The sequence below is a fragment of the Phocoena phocoena genome, chromosome 6 (genome assembly GCF_963924675.1).
Source record: "Phocoena phocoena chromosome 6, mPhoPho1.1, whole genome shotgun sequence".
Lineage (NCBI taxonomy): Eukaryota > Metazoa > Chordata > Mammalia > Artiodactyla > Phocoenidae > Phocoena > Phocoena phocoena.
In genome coordinates, this window is record NC_089224.1 from 110,670,481 (window position 1) to 110,688,584 (window position 18,104).

The following is an 18,104-nucleotide window of genomic DNA, read 5'->3' on the forward strand; positions in this document are numbered from 1 at the left end:
GTCATCTGGTCCCAGACTTTTGTTTGTTGAGAGGTTTTTGATTACTGATTCAATCTCCTTACTAGTAATCGGTCTGTTCAGATTTATTTCATGATTCAGTGTTGGTAGGTTGTATGCATCTAGGTATTTATCTGTGTCTTCTAGGTTTTTATCTGTGTCTTCTAGGTTGTCAAATTTGTTGACGTATAATTGTTCACAGAAGTCTCTTAGGAGCCTTCGTATTTCTGTGGTATCAGTTGTAATAGCTCCTCTTTCATTTCTGATTTTGAGTACTCTTTTTTTCTTGGTGAGTTTAGCTAAAGGTTTGTTCATTTTGTTTATCTTTTCAAAGAACCAGCTCTTTCATTGATCTTTTCTATTGTCTTTTTAGTCTGTATTTTGTTTATTTCCACTCTAATCCTTTATTTCCTTCCTTCTGCTAACTTTGGGTTTCACTTGTTCTAGTTCCTTGAAAGTTAGAGTGTTTATTTGAGCTTTTTGTTTCTTGATGTAGGTGTTTATTATTACGAATTTCCCTTTTAGAACTGCTCTTGCTGCATCCGGTAAGTTTTGATATGTTGTATTTCCATTTTCATTTGTCTTAATGTATTTTTTATTTTCTTCTTTGACCTATTAGTTGCTCAGTAGTATACTGTTTAATCTCCGTGTATTTTTGGATTTTCCCATTTTCTTGTAATTTCTATAGTTTCGTACCGTTGTGACTGGCTAAGATGCTTGATATAATTTCAACCTTCGTACGTTTACGACGACCTATGGTCTAACATGTTACTTGTGCTGGAGCATGTTCCATGTGCTCTTAGAAGAGTGTACTCTGTTGCTTTCGGATGGAATGCTCTGTATGTATCTTTAAGTCCGTCTGGTCTAATGTGTTTAAGGCCAACGTTTGCTTATTGATTTTCTGTCTGGATGATCTATCCATTGATGTAAGTGGGGTATTAAAGTTCCCTACTATTACTGTATTGCTGTTTATTCTCCCTTTAAGTCTGTTACTATTTGCTTCGTATATTTAGGTTGCTCGCATTTGGGTGTGTAAATATTTACACGTTATTTTCTCCTGCTGGATCACCCTTTCTCCTATAAGGTCTTATACATCTCTTATTGGGTTTATTCCTAGTACCTTAAGAATTGTGATGTTAGTATAAACTGGATATGTGAAGAGTTATGTTTTCTAGTAGTTCGTTGTTAACTATCGTGATTTTCTTACTAATCTCTTTTCTTGTTGCATTGGCTAGTATCTCCAGTACGACAGTGAAAGACAAGGTGACAGTGGGATCCTTACCTTGTTCTATTTTAAAGGAACTTCTTTAAATATTTCCTCATTAAGTATAACGTTTGCATGAGATTTTAGAAAGTAACATTTATTAGATTAAGGAAGTTTTTGATTTCTCCTTACCTAAGACTGTTAGTTATTTTTTAAATAAAAATTATGAATGGGGGTTTTAATTTTTTAACAGTGGTCTTTCTGACTACTGAGGTGATTATATGGTGTTCTTCCTTTAATCTGTTAATGTATTTTATTCAGGAGAGGCTAGGCCATGTTGTGAAAACTTAAAAGCCCTGAAATCTCAGCAGCTTATTAGTAAGTGCAAATTCATTTTTCATTCGTGTAAAGCCCAGTATGGAACAGTGGGAGTAGTCCCTGACTGGGCTCCCTCCAGTTAGGGCTCTGCCATCTCAACACCTGGAATCTAAGTATGCCATGGTGGAGAAAGTACACATGGAGGTGGCACACCTGTTCTCAGTTCCCCAGGAAGGAAAGGCGTACCAGATGGGAATGCCCAAATAAGGGTCTAAGAAAAGGGATCCAGTACTATCATCGCTCCATCCTTGCATTTGAGGGTGTGCCCAATGGGGAGTCTTGAGTTTTACGTTATCACTGGTTTGGGGCTGCTAAGATTATAATTTTTGCATCAGTAATTTTGCCTATAATTTTCCTTCTTGTCCTTGCCTGGATTTGGTGTCAAGGTTGTATTCCACTCATAAAACAAGTTGAGAAGTGTTTCCCTTCTTCTGTTCTCAGGGGCATTCGTCTAAGACTGAAGCTACCTGTTTAGCATAAATTACCTGTTAAGCCTGTCTGGACCTGATGTTTGTGAGTGGATTTCAAATCCAGCTTAATTTCCTTAATGTTAAGTACCTCTTCTTTGTAGTACTTATTATGGTTGCAGTGTTTCACTTGTATCATTTCTCAATTAAGAGCATTCAGTGAGGTAGAGCTGCCTGCGAAGTGCTTGGCACTCAATAGATGCTAATAGTGGCGACGGCTCACCAGATACTGTTCCAGGTATGACTTGCTGAGCCTTCACAGACCGTGTAAGGTAGAGCTGTCCTTACCCCCACTTCCAGATGGAGAAACTGGGGAACAGAGAAGGGACCACCGCGATGGGGACAAAAGACCCCCCCCCAACACCTGCCAGGCGCCCAGCCCACAAGGAGGTCACAGAAAGGAGACAGCTCAGTTGTCACTTTGACACACGCGGCATGTGGTACACAGGTGGCCGCGGCTTTCCTCTGTGTTTATTTTCCTTTCATATAAAAGTTACAGGTTTGAAATGTCTGCAGGAAGATGCCACCATCAGCCAGGTTAGTTGGGGATATATTACAATGTAACACTGGGGAGGCGCGGGGCCGTGGGAGGGAGGCGCTGCTCAGGATCGGGCTTTAAAATCAGCCCTGGTGCGTGCCTGCCCTTGCCCTGATCCACCCACACCTGCAGGTGAGAACTGCCTCTGCAGAGAACGAATCCTCCCGAGGGTGTCTCTGTTGTAAAGACTGATTCGTACAGCTGATCTGGCCCCTGAGACAGACAAACCACAGCCAGGCTGGCAACTCCCAGAGCCAGAATGTGTCTCCATGAGGTCAAGGTAGGGAAGCCTGTCAGCCAATAAGTTAAAACACACATTGCACCTGCTGTCCTCATGCAGGGTCACCTGGCCACGCCGGCCCCTTGTCCACCTGCGCTGCCTGCCCAGTGCCTCGGCTCAGAGCCAGGGCTCCCGGCAAGGAGGGGAGGTGTGGGTGCAGGGTCTGTTCTGAATTGAGGGACGGTGACGCCCCCGAGCCCCGTCCAGCTCGCGGCTGGGACGCTGAGCCTGAAGCGGAAGCGCGGCGTCGACAGTTGCCCGCCTGTGGAGGGAGGCCCCAGGGAACCGCAGTCCACACAGCCCGTGGGCCCTGAGCACACAGCGGCTGCAGAGCAGGGCCAGGCCAGGAGGAAGATGGGAAGGAGGGAAAGACTGAAATGAGAGGACTTAAAAAAGCGGGAACACACTGAAACCCAACCCCACACACAATATTGTTCATAACCAGCGACTCTATACACACACTCTTTAAATAATAAAGTGACGCGTTCCGCCCGCTGCCGCAGGATCGCTGCCTGAGGGGTCGTAACTGACATTTCACAGATTCCTCCCCTCTGTGAACAGGACAAACAGCTTCTTGCTAAAAGCTGTTCAAAGACCCATGAAGGACTCAAAGTGACGTGGCTGTTAAACAGTTAACAGATGTTGCTTTCTACTTTTGTTCTGCTTAAACTGGGCTAAGTCCCAAACCCAGGAGCAGTGAGCTCTCAGTTACGTAAAACGAACAAAACAGGAGGCGGGCGGCATTCTGATGGCAGCCCGCCCGCAGGCCCACGTCGGGCTGGCACGGAGGCCAGGGGGCGTGGAGAGCCCGTGCAGGCCTCCCCTCAGCTCGCCCACCTCAGCAGCGGGGCTGGCTCTGGAGAGCGAGGCTGGAAAGAGCACCTGCTTCTGAAGACGCTGCGCCTCCTGCCGGCCAGCAGGTGAGCCATGGCCGTCAACCCCAGGGGGCGCCTCTGCGCCAGGCCCCTGCCTCTCAGGGACACCCTGTCCTTCCCACGGGAGAGCCGGTCAGGCTGGCAGAAGGTCTGATGAGCAAAGAGGGGCCCCTTTGGGCCCACCAGGCTCAGCGCCAGGGAGGAGGGGAGCCCGCAGGGCGGGACGGATAGGAGATGGAGTTTAAGGCACACGGCAAGCGACAGAGGAGGGGGCTGCCGGCCCTCCCCCCAACAGAAATGCCCCTCCCCTCTCTCTGGGTTAACTCACTCACCACGAGCTACTGGCCCCAACTCAGATAATCTAAGTGTGTTTCTTGGATGGTCAAGTCTTCCTTTCCAGCTGCTGCTTCCCAGCTCCCACGGTGCCAGAGGATGGGGAGGGCCGGTGGGACGGGGCGGAGGAAGTGAAGGGGCGAAAACACGATGGCCACGGGCTGCTGCTCGTGACCCAGCAAGGGCGGGCCAGGACCACGACGGGAGCACCAGCCCCAGGGCTGCTGAAAGGCCACCTGCCGTCCCTTCTGGGCCAGGTGAGACGCTCACACCATCCTCCACTTAAAAAGTAGGACACGGAAAGTGAAAGGAGTCTTTCCCGGGTGTCCTCTACGTTCTGCCCACCCAACTGAAGGTTACGGGGAGAGCAGCCCCTGCCCCGAGGGCCCTTGGGCCTCTACTCATCTGTCATTTCAGGAGATTCAGAAGACTCCCACCATTCCTGGGCTGCTGCTTAAGTCCCTGCGCTGCTCCCAGGCTTGGGGGGAGGGGGAGAGAGGGAGAGCGGAAGACAGAGCAAAAGCAGAAACCCAAACCAAACCCAAACCCCCAGTTCACAAATCAGCAGTGAGACCGCCCGCTGGCTCCCCCGGGCCGGGGGTCTGCTCCTGCGGAGGAGGGGCAGGAAGCTGCTGCGGCTCCGGACGCCTGCCCGGCACAGCAGCGGCCTGGATGGGCCTGGTGGCTCTGAGGCCAGGACACGTGCCACCGCCACGTAACAGGTCCAAAGTCCCTTCCGGCCTCGGAGCGGCGCTCTGAGCCTCTCGAGTTCTCCTCGCTTGCGGCACCTGCTCCTAGGTCTTCCTAGGTCTTCTCTTCCCGGTCTGTTTTCCTCCGTGTTATGTTCCTGGGTTTGATTTTCAGAGAGAGTTCCCATAGCGCCTCCTCCGCCAGGTGGTCACTGAAGTCGTTGAAGAAGTTTATGATGTCATCGTTTCTCCGGATGTCATAATGCCTGGCGGAGGGAGGAGGGTGGCCGGTGAGAGCCAGTGTGGGCCAAACAGCCCCAAGGCCCCGTGGAGGCGCCACGTGTGCCGCCCCAGCAGACTCACGGGGCAGGGGCGTCCACGTGTGCCGCTGGCGCGCGGAGCGTGAGCTGCGCCCCCGAGCTGTGCTCTGCTCTGTGCCAGGGCTCCCCTCCGCGGGAGGTCCCAGGGAGACCCCACTGCCCCGGAGTCAGGAGGGCCAGGGCTCGCCAGCCTCCCCCCGCGGGATCGCGCAGGACAAGCTGGTGGCCAGCTCTGGGTGCAGGCCCTGCCCGCCCGGCCCCTCAGGGCGGCAGCACTCACGCCTGCTGGAAGCACCGCATGCTGTCCAGGATGTTGAACTGTTGCCACCGTTTGGAGAAATTCACCTTCCCGTCAATATAGTCTGGGTTTCCTAGGTGAACGAAGGTGAGGTCCTGCAGGATGAGCCCCCTGGGAGGACGGAGAAGCAGGTTAGACTCTGGAGGGTGGCCCGGCAGGTAAGCGGTTGATGGGCGAGCCGGAGCCCGAGCAGCTGCCAAACCCGCAAGCGCGTCTGCGGGGAGGGGCGGCGCGGATTCGACTCAGGTTCTGGTCTCCGGAAAGCGGGCTCAGGCCCACCTGCTATGGAGCCTCTCCAACAGCCGTCCCAGCCCAGCAGAGCGCTGCAGGTAACAGAGGAGCAGGAAAGAACGACACCACCCCGACCCTGAGTGGCGGGGTGGGGGTCACGTGCTGTCGTCAAACAGGGTGCGCAGCCGCGCGGCGAGTGGGGGCGGTTCTTGCACAGGGATAGCCCAGCCCGAGGCGCACAGCCACGCCCACCCAAGCAGCCCGGCTGGGGAGGGCTGTCGTGCTCGGCCAGAGCAGGAAGGCTAGGAATCACGGCAGGGCCGCTGGCTGCAAGATGTACACTTCGGAGCGTGGAGGCCAGGGGCATGCCGCCGCACGCTCAGCCTGGGACAGCGCTGGGTCTCCTGTCCCACCTGGAGATTCCCACCGTCCACTCGCGTATTAAGGGGTCCGGTGAGTCCCGCACAAAGAAAACTGTTCAGCTTCAATGTTTTCTGCTACTTCCCAAGCTTACGTGACTTGGGATTCTTTTTGGTGAGATACCTCTTTAGCCCGTGGCCCACACCTGGGGCCACGCTCCCTGAGCTGCCTCACGCCAAGTACTCTCAGGGTTCCTGGGGTGACAGGAGGGCCCTCCGGTGGCTGTGATGTGTAGCTAAGCTTGGGGACAGCTGGACCATATAGCACGCTGCTGCTGCTGGGGCAAGAGAGATGCTACACGGCTGTCCACACGTGCGCCTCAGCAAGCCCACTGGCAGATGAGGGAAGAGAGGAGGCGTGGGAGGACCGGGCAGTGGGGAAGACGGAACCATTTTCCCTGGGCCCCTCTTTCATCTAAGTTGTTTAACAAGGAGCACGTTTTACTTTTAAAGTTCAAACAGAAGCACAAACGTCTGGGTTGGAAGCCTTTAAGCGAGGGCTTCTCTATGGGGGCCCACTGTATCTTCCCCAGAGCACACGAGGGGCAAACCCAGTTGGGAGGCTGTACTCACAGGTATGGGATGCACGGCGGCTCCACCTCCGAGAGGGCGGCCCGGTAGGCGCGGAAGGAGGAGGAGCTGTCAATCAGCGTGCAGTACTCCGCCAGGCCCTGGCAGGAGGGACGCGCAGTCCGTGAGCACTGTGCCAACGCTGGGGCACCGAGCCCCGGCCCCTCCCCCCACCAACCCAGAGCCAGACCCCGCCCTGCCCCAGCCACAGGCAGGCCTTCCGCGGTGCTGACGAAGAACCGCGTCTCTGAGCAGCCAGCGCCCCGTGTGGTGGACCTCAGGCTGGGCTCCTGCTTGGCTGTGCTCAGCGCTGCAGCCCGCCTGAACCGCAGAAGCACACACTGGAGCATGTCGCTCCCGGCCCCGAGCCTGCCATCTTCATGCCTCACCGCAATCAAGGCAGGGTCCACTAGGGATGGCGGGTGAGCTCGCTGCTCCTGCACGCAGCGTGGGTGGGGTTTTGCCTGTCCTGCCCCTTCGCCTGTTGCGTGCCTCGCGCCTTGATGTGTCACCTCTTCCAGGAAGCCTTCCCTGCCTCCTCAGGGCCTGTTATGTGTTCCTGGAGCAGCTGGTGTAAATGTCCCATTTCTCCATACACCACTGTCTCGTAACTGTCCCTTTATGTTGCCCCACGAGACGACCCCCAGGTAGCCCTGGCGACACTCAACCCTGTGGGCTTTGTCTCTCTTCCAGGAACAGCACCCACACAAAGATACGGGTCCAGTTCCTTGCCAGGCCCCCTACGACCCCTGTGATGCAGAGCCATTCTCCCCACACTGTGATGTGGCCACACTGGCCTCTGTCCTGCTCCTCTGTCCCCTCTGATGGGAATTCCCCTCCCTTCCCAGGAAAGCTCCTATTCGGGTCATGGCGTGATTGACACCTCCTTAGGAGGGCCTCCCTGACCCCCAGGCTGGCCCAGACGCCTCGTTCACACGCTTGCTCAGCACCCCATCCTTCTCCCTGTAGTACCTGCCCTGAAGAGCTCCACCTAATAACGGGTCTAGCCTGTTCACAGTACATCCCAATGCCTAGTGCGGCCCGCGCCCGAAGGAGCCCCTCTAGAAGCCCGGGTCGAGGGCAGGAAGCAGAAGGTGAAGCTGGGACCCAGGCACGGTTCTGCGGTACAGCCAGCAGGATGGGGCGTGACGTGACAACCCCGGCACTCACTAACGCCAAGCCCCGCAGGGCCCAGTGACTGGAGATTAGAGACAGGAAACTGGGGCAGGGCGGGGCAGAGCTCGTCCCACCACAGCCGGGCCTCGCGTCCCACAGCTGCCCTCCTGGCTGCCCTCCCAGCCGCCCACCTCTGAGGTCTGCTTCTGCCACTCCAGCCTGCGGATAGGGGCCGAGTCCAGCGCTGAGAGGATGGCCAGGTAGGAGTTGAAGTTGTTCAGCTTCCGTAAGTGCTGCAGAGAGAGGGTGGGGGTAGGGATGGGCGGGCGGGCAGGCAGGGGCTCCTGTGGCGGGCTCTGGGGAGGGTGCCCACAGTTACCTTCATGATCTTGATGAACTTCAAGAGCAGCCGTTCCCTGTCTTGGGCCTTTTCCTGTAACATGATGATCGACCGAACCCTGCACGGACCAAGGGGAGAAAGAGACAGTTGAGCTGACCCGTCTCTCTTCAGGCCTCTGTTGGCAATGGGACGGGGGCACCTGTACCAGCTGGCCAGGAGCCCGTGCCTAGGGAGTGCCCCGGGCTCACGAGGCACCAGGTGTACCCCCGTCTCTGCTCTGAAGGAGCTCATGGCACCCCAGGGATAGGTAAGAGGCCACAGAGAGATCCAGTGGCTGGGACCTCTGACTGTGCGGATGGACACCTTCCACGGTGGCTGGAAACGCTCAGTGAGTGTGGACTCAGGATTAGCTCCGAGACGAGTGGGCGTGTGGGCTAAGAGGCCACCTTGCTGGCCGTGAGGGAGGGCACCTCTCAGAAACTTAGCAGCAACCAAAGCCAAAGGCCAGCCTTGCACGAGGACCTCACGGTGGCCTCGACCCCCTGTGCTTTCACAGGGGCCACCGCCCATCACCCAGAGAACGTGCCCCTCTTCTGACCCGTTAAAGGGCACCGGCGCCGAGTCCACCTTGAGCACCGGGGCTCTGAAGGGGCTCCACCCACATCTCCTCCAGGCAGGCCCCAGGGGGTGTGTCTGGAGCCCCCAGCGCCCAGCAAGGGGCGGGGCTGGAGGCCATGCTCAGGGCTGCACGGCTTGTCTGCCCTGGAATCCACCTCGTCCTCTGCTGGGCTGCTACGCTAAGCATGTGCTGCTGACGAGTGAAACGCTGCCTGTGGTGCAGAGAGAAGCAGGGCAAGTGGGAGAGGACCCAATTCTCCAAAGAGCAGTCCTTAGAACACTTCAAAAACAGACGTTTCCCTGGTGGTGGGGACGGATTGTGTGTGTGTCCGGGGGACAGTATGAGACTGCCGAGACTGCCAACTGGCCGCCACACCCAACCATCCTCTACTGAGGCCGAGAGGCTGTGGACACCCTTGAGTCGCGTCTTTAAGAGTCAACAGTCCTGCTGTATGTTACAACATAAATGCACTTTTGGGCTTCACTTTGCTTTAAGAATTGAAGGCTAAATAAAAGTATAATACAGCCACTCCGTTGCTCTACTTCTCTTTCAGGCAGAGTCAGTGTGAGGACAGTCCCGAGGCCACACCTAGCAGTGGGAAGACTGGCAACGACCAGCGCAGGGTGGCAAGTTTAACACCCGCTCCTCTGCCGCCATCGATAGCAGACATTACTAATAAATCCTGGCTGAGTCCTCCTCAACCCGCCCCCCCCGCCCCAGGTGGCCCCTTCCAACGTGCAAGACACGCCCTGTCCTGTCTCTGGTTCACAACGAATGCCCACAGGGCCCCAGAAGGAGCTGGGAGGAATGAAAGGGCACCCCTTTGTCCTTGCCATGGGCGCTCTCTGCGAAGGACACACAGGCACCCATCCAGAAGTGCTCTGCACTGAGGCCCCTTCTTACCAGTAGGACATGTTGTTGAAGTGCTCCGTGAACTGGGTCAAGTTGGGGCTCTTCTCCTCGTTCTGCTCTTTTGCCCAAAGCAAAACCTCAGGAATCTGAAAAAGCAGGCAGACTGGATAGAACCTGGGCCCGCTGGCTCTGCTGTGACGCAGTGGCTTCTCTCACTCGGGGACAAGCAGCTGCACTCACCAGGGCCGGGCACAGCCCTCCCCCAGCCCCACGCGTGGCCATACCTCTATCTTATAAAAGAGCTCGGCATCCAGCAGTGTCAGCTGCTCAGCTATCTCGTGGCTGTGAAAGTCATGCAAGGTCCCGGGCCTGGAAGACAGAGGCGCGAGATGAGTGGTCAGTGGACGGGACGGTGGGGGCTGGGTGGGGGCTGCACTTCAGGCCTCAGAGCCGAGGGAACACGACTTGCTTCACCGCAGCACGGAGGCCACGCAGCGGGTCGGGGGCGGGTCAGGACCGGACTGCACTCGGCTCCCTGGGACCACGGGGCCTACCTGCCCCCCTGCCTCCGCCTGGCTGGCTCAGTGGCTCCACTCGTGAGCCCGCGAGCTCAGCTGCCTGAGAACGCACAGCCCGACCCCCCTTCAGGGCCCAGTGGGAACAAAGATGGTGCCATGTGAATGGAGCTGAGACTCCAACAAAGAGGTGATAAATCAACAAACCTCCATGGCCTCGGGAGAGGGCCAGTGGAACCTCTACACAGGTGGAACCTCTACACAGGTTCTCAGGAACGGTCAGGATGGCACAGGGGGTGACAAGAATTAAGTTGCCACGTTAGTGCCGGGAAGAGAATTAAGTGCTGACCGCAGCCTGAAAGGCGTTCCTGTCCCCTGTCCTGGTAAGCCCCTACACGCCCTGCTGCCCCACTTCCTACTCAAACGGTGATCAGTCATACAACGTAACCCTGGAGAAGAGGCCCAGCCCCAGGGGAACCACTGGGCTGTCCCTGAGGCACGTCGTCGCAGGGCCCGGGCAGAACCGGGAGGTGAGGTTGTGAGGCCGGGGGCGGGGAGGGGGGCACTGAAGGAAGTAGAATGGAGAGACGGCTGCCGGTACGGCTCTCGCCAGAGGCAGGGCCCGGAGAAGCCCAGGATGGACGGCGGGTGGCGCACCTGGCTGCTACGCCCCTGGCCGCCAGGGGCTGGTCGGAGTTGGCACACCTGAGCAGCTTCTTCTGGTCCACCTTGTCCAGGATGTTCTTCCGGAGCACACGGGCCAGACTGAGCTCCCCGTTGCACACCAGGCGAAAGACCAGCTCCATCAGCAGCTTCAAGATCTCTTCCGTCAACTCCACTAGGCTAAAGGGCCAAGGGCCATGCGGTGAGCGGCAGGGATGCAAGCATAAGAAGAGGGCTGGTGCCACGGGGTCTAGAACCCCCTCAAGACACCTGAGACACCCACCAGCAGAGGTGGGAAACCTCTCGTGGGAAGAGGGCCAGAGAAGGTCTTGGGATGGTTGTCTGCATCCTACAGAGTGCCGGGAGTGGTCCCATTGGTAACAAATAACTGTCATTCTCTCAGCAAATGGTCACTGGCACTGGATAAGCACCAGGGACCGTGCCGCGGCCTGGGCTATGGAGACAAAGCCTGCCCCAGGGGAGCCCCTGATCCCACGGGGGTGATGAATCACGACGAGGTCTGGGCTCCACAGACAGCCCCAGGACGCCCCTGCACAGTACTCTCCACACGCAGTGTTTCACAGCCCCACCCCGTAATCACTAAGGCCACCCCCCAGCAGAAGGTAAACACCTTGAGGGCGGGGCCTGGGTGGCTTCCTTACCAAGGGCTCTCTAGACCTAGGAAAGGGACCTTGTGCTTTGTGTTTGTTCAATGACTGGAAATGGCAAATGCCACTCAGGGGACCGTGGAAAGATGAGGAGGGCAGCCAGGGTCTAAGCCACGTGTCAGAGGGATGGCCCCCACAAGGAAATCAGGGCCGGGCCGGGCCAGGGCGGGTCTGAGGGGACAAGCCATTCTCCCCAGGGGTCGTGTTAAAGCACGCAGGAGTGAGCCCTGTCCAGGGCCTTGGGCAGGGCTCTGTGGGCACAGAGCCCAGGAGATGCAGGTGAAATTTGACGGGACGCCCAGGTCTCTGCGGGGAAGCCTGTACCCCGGCGGGGACCCCAAGATGCCCGCGGCCTGCTGGGCCCCTCCGCCCTCCACCCCCCGGGGCGGAAGGACTCACCAGAGCTCGTCCACCACCCGTACCAGCACGAAGAACGTGTTCTTACTGACGCGCTTCTTGAACGTGTCGGCAAAAGGAGAGAACTTCTCGTACGTGGGCGCAGGTTAAAGAAACAACCACCCTCACGGGTAGGGACGGAGAAGTGCGCGGGAGGGCCGCCCTCCCCCAGCCCCTCTTCCCTGAGCGAACCCTGGGAACGAGGGCACGGGGAGGGCAGAGGACCTGTGCCGGGTGGCGGAACTGCAAAGTGAGGTTCAGCCCAGACCTCTCTGACCCCGTTCTCGACCACCAACCTCTCCTGCCTGCAGAACCTCCTCCCTGCACTCCCAGGCCTGCCTCTCTGCTGGGATCAACCCAAGGTTCCTGTGACCGCTGAAACGCTAAAGGCTTCATCGCTGAGCACAGGCAGAGAAAGGTGGTCAGAAAGCACCTGCCCTAAAATCCCCGGGTCCCTGGGGAAGGCGCACAGCCCCCCAGACGGGTCTCCCTCCGCTCCCGTCACGAGTTCCCATCACCCTTCCACAGCTTCAGAGGCTGCCTGCGCATCTGCCCTTCAAACACCTGGCTACTTCCTCCCTGAGGCCATGGCTGCCCTCGTGTTCCTCAAGTCTCCAGACGCTTCTATGGCTCCATACCGCCTGCTCTCAGGAAGGAGCCATGCACCAGGGACAGCGCCGAAGGCCGGCAGCACACAGGACCCACCAGCCAGCTGCGCCCAGGATCTCGCTGCTGCAACACATCCGCTAACATGCCTGAAGCGCCAAGCAGGGCAGATGCTGAGATGCCGAGTCAGGGAGGCCTGGGGGGCACTCTCCCTCCAAGCTGCCATACGTGTCAACCTCTCTGAACTTCAGTTTCCTTAATTACACAGTAGGAAATAATATCATGGCGCCACATAACCAATGGCAGTGATGTGTGTATGAAATGGTGTGGCGGAGTGAGATTACCCATGCAGTCGCTCAGCGTCATAACCGACACCAGGCCGTTCTCGGCGAGTGTGAGTTACTGTCATTCGCTGAGCCAGAGGCCTGTGAGGCACTGAAGGTGTGAGGCGGGAGGGGACGAAGTCTCTGCACATGGGGGCCGTCCAGCTCTGAGGGACCAGGGCCCCGAGGGGGGGCCAGGGGAGAGAGAAGGACAGGAGGCAGAGGAGGCGCGGGCACACGGGAGGGAGCGGGAGAGCGTGGGAGAGCTGGGAGGGCTCAGGACTTCTGCCCCAAGGGACAGCGGCTGTCCAGCAGATGGCAGTCATGGGCTGTGATGAGGGAGGACGCTGAGGGGCGGGGACCCTGGGCTGCAACAGTAGCTCCTTAGCCTTGACAGGATGGGCAGGTTTGGACCCGAGAAAGAGGCAATGAACGTGCATCCCTCCAGGCCTCGGGATCTTCCTTGGCCACTACTGTGGGGAGTCGTATCTGAAAGGGTGAGCCCGTGGGGTAGATGTGGTCGAGGGGCAGGAGGCGACTGTGCTCCACTGCTGGGTCTGCCATCTGGGGGAGTGGCCGTGACTGCCCCTGAAGTGGTTCTCTGGAGTCCTGATTCCCTCAAACCCTGCACACTTCGTACCCATCACCCCTAATGCCCTGGGGCTCAGCTCCGCAAAGCCGCAGGTGCCAGTGACCTGGGTCTCCGCAGGGGCCCGCACACCCACCCTCTCAGTGTGTGCCAGTTCTTTCTAATTCTTTCTCAGAATCACCCAGTGATCACAACTGCCATTAGGCAGCACCCTCTGTTCCAGACACTTCATGTAACGTCACTCAGCCCTTTTACAGACGAGGAATGAGGCTCAAAGAAGCCTTGCCTGAGGTCCCGAAGCTGGGCCACGGCAGAGCTGGGCTAAGCACCTCCATCACTCCTGCCCGCAGCTCCCTGCGCGAGGGCTGTGTGGGCACGAAGGCCCCTCTCCCGGCTCTAGGAGGCTCTGTGCAGTGAGAGGTGTGGCGCCAGGGCTGGGGCACAGGCAAGGGTATCTGTACTGCAGCTTCTTGATGAGCTCCTCAGGGGTGATGAAGGTCCTGTAGGTGGTCAAGAAGGCCTCGCAGTACAACACCAGATCTGGAGGGAAGAGCAGTTGATTAGTGAGGCCTGCCGCTGGCGCAGGGCACAGACAGGCAGCACACCTGCTGCAAGTACGTGCCACTTCTGATTACACAGAGAGCACAGTTCAAGCTCATCATCAGGACTCTGAAGCTAAGTCACAGGTAACACTTTAGGTGGCAGAAGCCCAGGAACAAAAACCTTGGGAATCTCCACATAGCGAGAGACCTAAGCAAAGGCCGAAGGGGCTCAGCTTCATGCTGCTGGACGCTCAGGTGTGCAGGCTCTGGTGTCAGGGGAGGGCAAGGCCCACTGGGAGGAGGCCAGCCTGGAAGTCAAGTGGGATTAGGGCTGGCAGCTCCCACCCAACGCCTCTCCTTCCCTTTGCAGCGGCTGGTTCTAGCCAGGGATTCCCAACCTTTCCACGTTCACAACAGACCCCTGTTTATTTATGGCTATGACACACCCTCCCAACCACGCAGTCTCCGACACTAAGGAAAAAAGGGGGGGCATGTTTTAAATGCAAGTCCCTCCTGGAGACAAATGACCTGGCCAGGCTTGTGAACTTCGGGGTTATCCTGTGCTGGAGCTGAGGTTCGAGTCCTGATTCGGCTCCGAAGTCTGTGGCCCTCACCGTGAGGCTGGGCACACGCACACACATTACTTAAGTGTTCTTTCCCGGACACAGACCACCTTCCCGTCTTCTCTCATTCCTCCCACGACTCATCGGGTGGAGGGACCTCAAGGACCCCACTTCTCGGGCTGGGCAGCCCCGCCCTGCAGAGCCCGGCTCCTATCCCCCGCCCCCGCTGCTCACACCCTGGACAACGAGAGGAGAAGAAACACCTGCACGTGCACCTGGGGTTGTGCTTGGGTGATCTGGCTGGCGGCGCGGTGCCGTGAGGGAAGCTCACGGACTGGAGGGGCAGCAGGGGGCCAGTGGTGCTGGGCTCAGGCTCCTTCCTGGACCCCAAGCCCACCGAGCTCACTGTCAAATTCGGGCTTCTGTTCAAAGAGGGGCAAGGAAGCAGAGATGGGTCCAGGGGAGGGCAAGGCCCACTGGAAGAAGGGGTCCAAGGCTGCACCCCCTGAGCCATGGGGTCTCCCAGCCACTGGTGTGGTCTCTGGTCTGCAGGAAGCCGCCTGCCCAAGGAGCTTGCTGTGCGGCCCAGGGCCTCTGCCTCAACCGCCCATCCCAGGGACAAATGACTGCAGCCTCAACATCTTTCCACTGATAAAACCGAGCGGAAGCCCCAGCGGGCAGCAGAGCCTCCTCTCCCAGGCATGGTCGGCACCGACTGGAAGGTCCTCGGGTTGCCCTGCCTGCAGGGCTCCCTCTGGCCGGGGCCGCAGCCGGCTGCACCTAGCAGGTCAGCAGTTCACTGCTCAGGGCTGAGGACTGGGGCCAGCTCCCACTTCAGCCTTTCACTACTGGACAAAAATGAGAGCTGCTTCTCATGCCAGGCTGAGGATGGAGCTCTGACCTGTCCGGCACGGAGGAGGGTTTACTGAAGAAGGCAGAGCACGGGCTGTTCCTGGGGATGTAAACAGATACTCCCCGAGCACTTCCTATGTGCCAACTCGCTCAGTCTTCACACCCACTGGGCACTTTGAACCTCTTCACAAAGTTGAGTCAGCTGAGGCCGAGAAGGGACGTGCCCAGCAGCGGCCCAGCCTGAGAACGCACGGCCAGGATTCAAACTCAGTGTCCAGGACTGCACTCTGCCTGGGTCAGAAGAAACCCAGAGGGCAAAAGCATGGCTGTGGTGAGTTTGTGGGAGCCATTTCTTCTTTTTCTCTAATTTTCAAATTTTCAGCAATGCAAACAATTATTTTTGTACTACTTTCATAATTTAAAACTTCCCAGAATCATCTGTGTAACATACTTTGGGAAATCTGCTGTAAAAACATAGGGACCAGGTTGTTTACAGAAATGAAATTGGTGGGTTAGGGTTTCATGACTGGGGTGTTTTAATTCCTACACACCTTACTTTACCATTGCTGTTCCATCATCTTTTTAATAATTTAAAAAATGTAAAAAGGAAGTGTGTGTGGGGAGAGGCCGGGCCCAGCTGTGGGGCGTGTGCACTGCAGGCCCCTCCCGCCCAACCAAGGTCACAGCACCGGCCTTACAGCCCCTCCTTTTCCTCCTCCTTCCAGAACACAACTTGGAAAGACAGCTCCTCTGCTAGCAGAGTCCACCCAACAGAAAAGAGGCCCTGCTTTTCCAGCCCTCTCGAAGGATCAGGACGTGAAGGGGTGTCTCTGCGCTGAGACTGGGGAACCCCGTCCTGTGCAGGTAACGCTGCTGGAAGACTGGATGCTCCTGACAGGACCTTTGCCCCAGGAAGCTCCCAGAGGAGGAATAAAGGAAACCCAATCCAGCGATCTGGAATAATACAGTGGGCAAAATATCAGGAAAAGCGTAAAAAGCTACCCGCACATCAACGTAATTTTAGCACTATCGTTGAACATGTCGCTACTCAAGGTACCGTCTGTGGAGCACCTACCAGGTGCCGGGCTCTGCACCTGAAACTTGCCCCTTGATGATCCTGGGGTCTTCACTACCCTGCACCACCAGAGGACATGCTCTGAGGGGGTTGGGGAGCGGAGGGTCTGGCTCTGAATGCAGGTCACCTGTCCCCCACGTCGGCACTCCCTACGGTGACCCAGCAGCACCAGGACTGCTGTTCTGACCCGCTGAGGGCTGGAGGAGAGGAGAGGGCAGGGCAGTGGAGCCGAGCAACGTCTCGGTTCAGCGGGACCAGCCCCCTCCGGGGAGCTCGGGCACAGAGGCCGCCGCAGCCGGCGCTGCCGTACCTTTCCTGTCCGTCTCAGTAGCGTGGACCAGTAGGATGTCACCAGATCCTCCCCGGACGTCTGGTCCGTCGTCGCCCTGCAAAACCACAGCAAAGGAGGGCGTGGAGCAGAACACAGCCGTAAAAAAGTCCGCTTAGGGAGTCACAAGCAGGGACGAGATGACAAAGACACGGTGTTGCAGAGACGCCAGGTCCTCTCTGCCCTGCCCTCCCTCACTCCGGGACCAGCGTGGCCGGGCTGCAGAGGCCAGGTGCGCCCATCCAGCCCGCCCACCGCGTGGCACAGCGCTCTGAGGACACCACTGGCTCAGGGGGGCATGGCTCTAGTCAGTCTTTCCCTGTTCACCAACCCACGGCTCAGGGCGGAAGAGGGGACGGAGGGAGCCGACGGGGAGGCAGGCAGGACTGGCACCAGCCCTTCCCAGGATGATGGTAGAGGCGGCAGACCACTTCCAGGTATGCGCATGTTCGCAAAACTGCAGCAAGCTGCCCTAAATCTAAACCTGCTTCCTCAGGTGGAGGGAATCACTTGTCACATCACATGTTCTTCCAGGGAGCCCTCCTTAGAGGAGTGAAAAGTGTCACAAAGATGCTCAGTTATATCCGATGTTGCTCACACTGACCGCGGCCTGCCAGTTAAGGGAAAAGTCTTATTTTCACATGAGCAAACTGAGGCCTTAACCCATAAACCTGGCCTGCAGCCACCGGCCCCATATGCTGTAATTCCGAAGGAGACCACGCCCCGCGAGAGCTTCCTCGTGTCTCTAGCTCTTGGAGACGGATCTGCCTCTCCAAAGCTTCAAGGTTTTTGCGCTGGAAGTGTCTTGGATTTCCAGCTAAGACAGGGCAGCTCCGCCCAGGACCTTATTTTTCAGAAGAAGTTTCTGGCAAGAGTCACAAAACATCATTCTCTCTGCAGAGGAGCCAGCCCTGCCTTCCCGGTTCCTCTCTGCTGCAACCTAGCCACGCGTGTGTGTAGAGCACGGCCGCCTCCTCGGCGGGGGTCAAGGCTACCGCTGGGAGCCATTCCTCCGTGTCCCCGGAACCGCTCGGCAGCAGGGGGCGGGAGGCCCTCTCAGGTCAGCTCCTCTTACTGTGCCGGGTTCGGGCACCGCGTTTACCCATGAGGCTCTCCTGACAAGACATGGGATGGAGGCAGCCTCGGTGGCCAGGCCTGGAATTTCTTAATTAGCTGTGCTTCCCACGCTGACACTACACTGGGGTCATTCTGTCATTAACAACATAAAAATATCTTGCACTAGCGAGGGCTTACCACACACGGGCTCCATGCTGAGCACCCTCGTGGATTTCGTTCTCACAACACCCTCCAGAGTCCTGTCATCTGGGGCTTAGAGAGGACATGTTACTTGCCCAAGATCACTCTCCAGAGGTGTCAGAGAAGGGGACGGCACACTTCCTCCTGGAAGTCACCCATGTGCCCAGGGTCTTAGAACACCCACGGTGGCCCAGGACGAAC

The 18,104-nt window shown here is 57.5% G+C and overlaps 1 protein-coding gene across 5 annotated transcripts in view; it reads right to left on the reverse strand.

Moving 5' to 3' along the window:
- Window positions 1-4,876: 4,876 nt before the first annotated feature.
- The window catches only part of RAPGEF1 (Rap guanine nucleotide exchange factor 1), a 139,420-nt gene continuing 126,192 nt past the window's right edge, over window positions 4,877-18,104 (reverse strand). For all 5 annotated transcript variants that reach the window (XM_065878425.1, XM_065878422.1, XM_065878424.1 and 2 more), the window contains 11 exons: window positions 16,629-16,704; window positions 13,742-13,826; window positions 11,772-11,864; window positions 10,699-10,884; window positions 9,811-9,895; window positions 9,578-9,672; window positions 8,095-8,173; window positions 7,907-8,008; window positions 6,603-6,700; window positions 5,362-5,490; window positions 4,877-5,027 (listed from right to left, as the gene is read on the reverse strand). In XM_065878425.1, coding sequence (XP_065734497.1) covers window positions 4,877-5,027; window positions 5,362-5,490; window positions 6,603-6,700; window positions 7,907-8,008; window positions 8,095-8,173; window positions 9,578-9,672; window positions 9,811-9,895; window positions 10,699-10,884; window positions 11,772-11,864; window positions 13,742-13,826; window positions 16,629-16,704 — 1,179 coding nt within the window. The remainder of the gene's footprint in view (window positions 5,028-5,361; window positions 5,491-6,602; window positions 6,701-7,906; window positions 8,009-8,094; window positions 8,174-9,577; window positions 9,673-9,810; window positions 9,896-10,698; window positions 10,885-11,771; window positions 11,865-13,741; window positions 13,827-16,628; window positions 16,705-18,104) is intronic.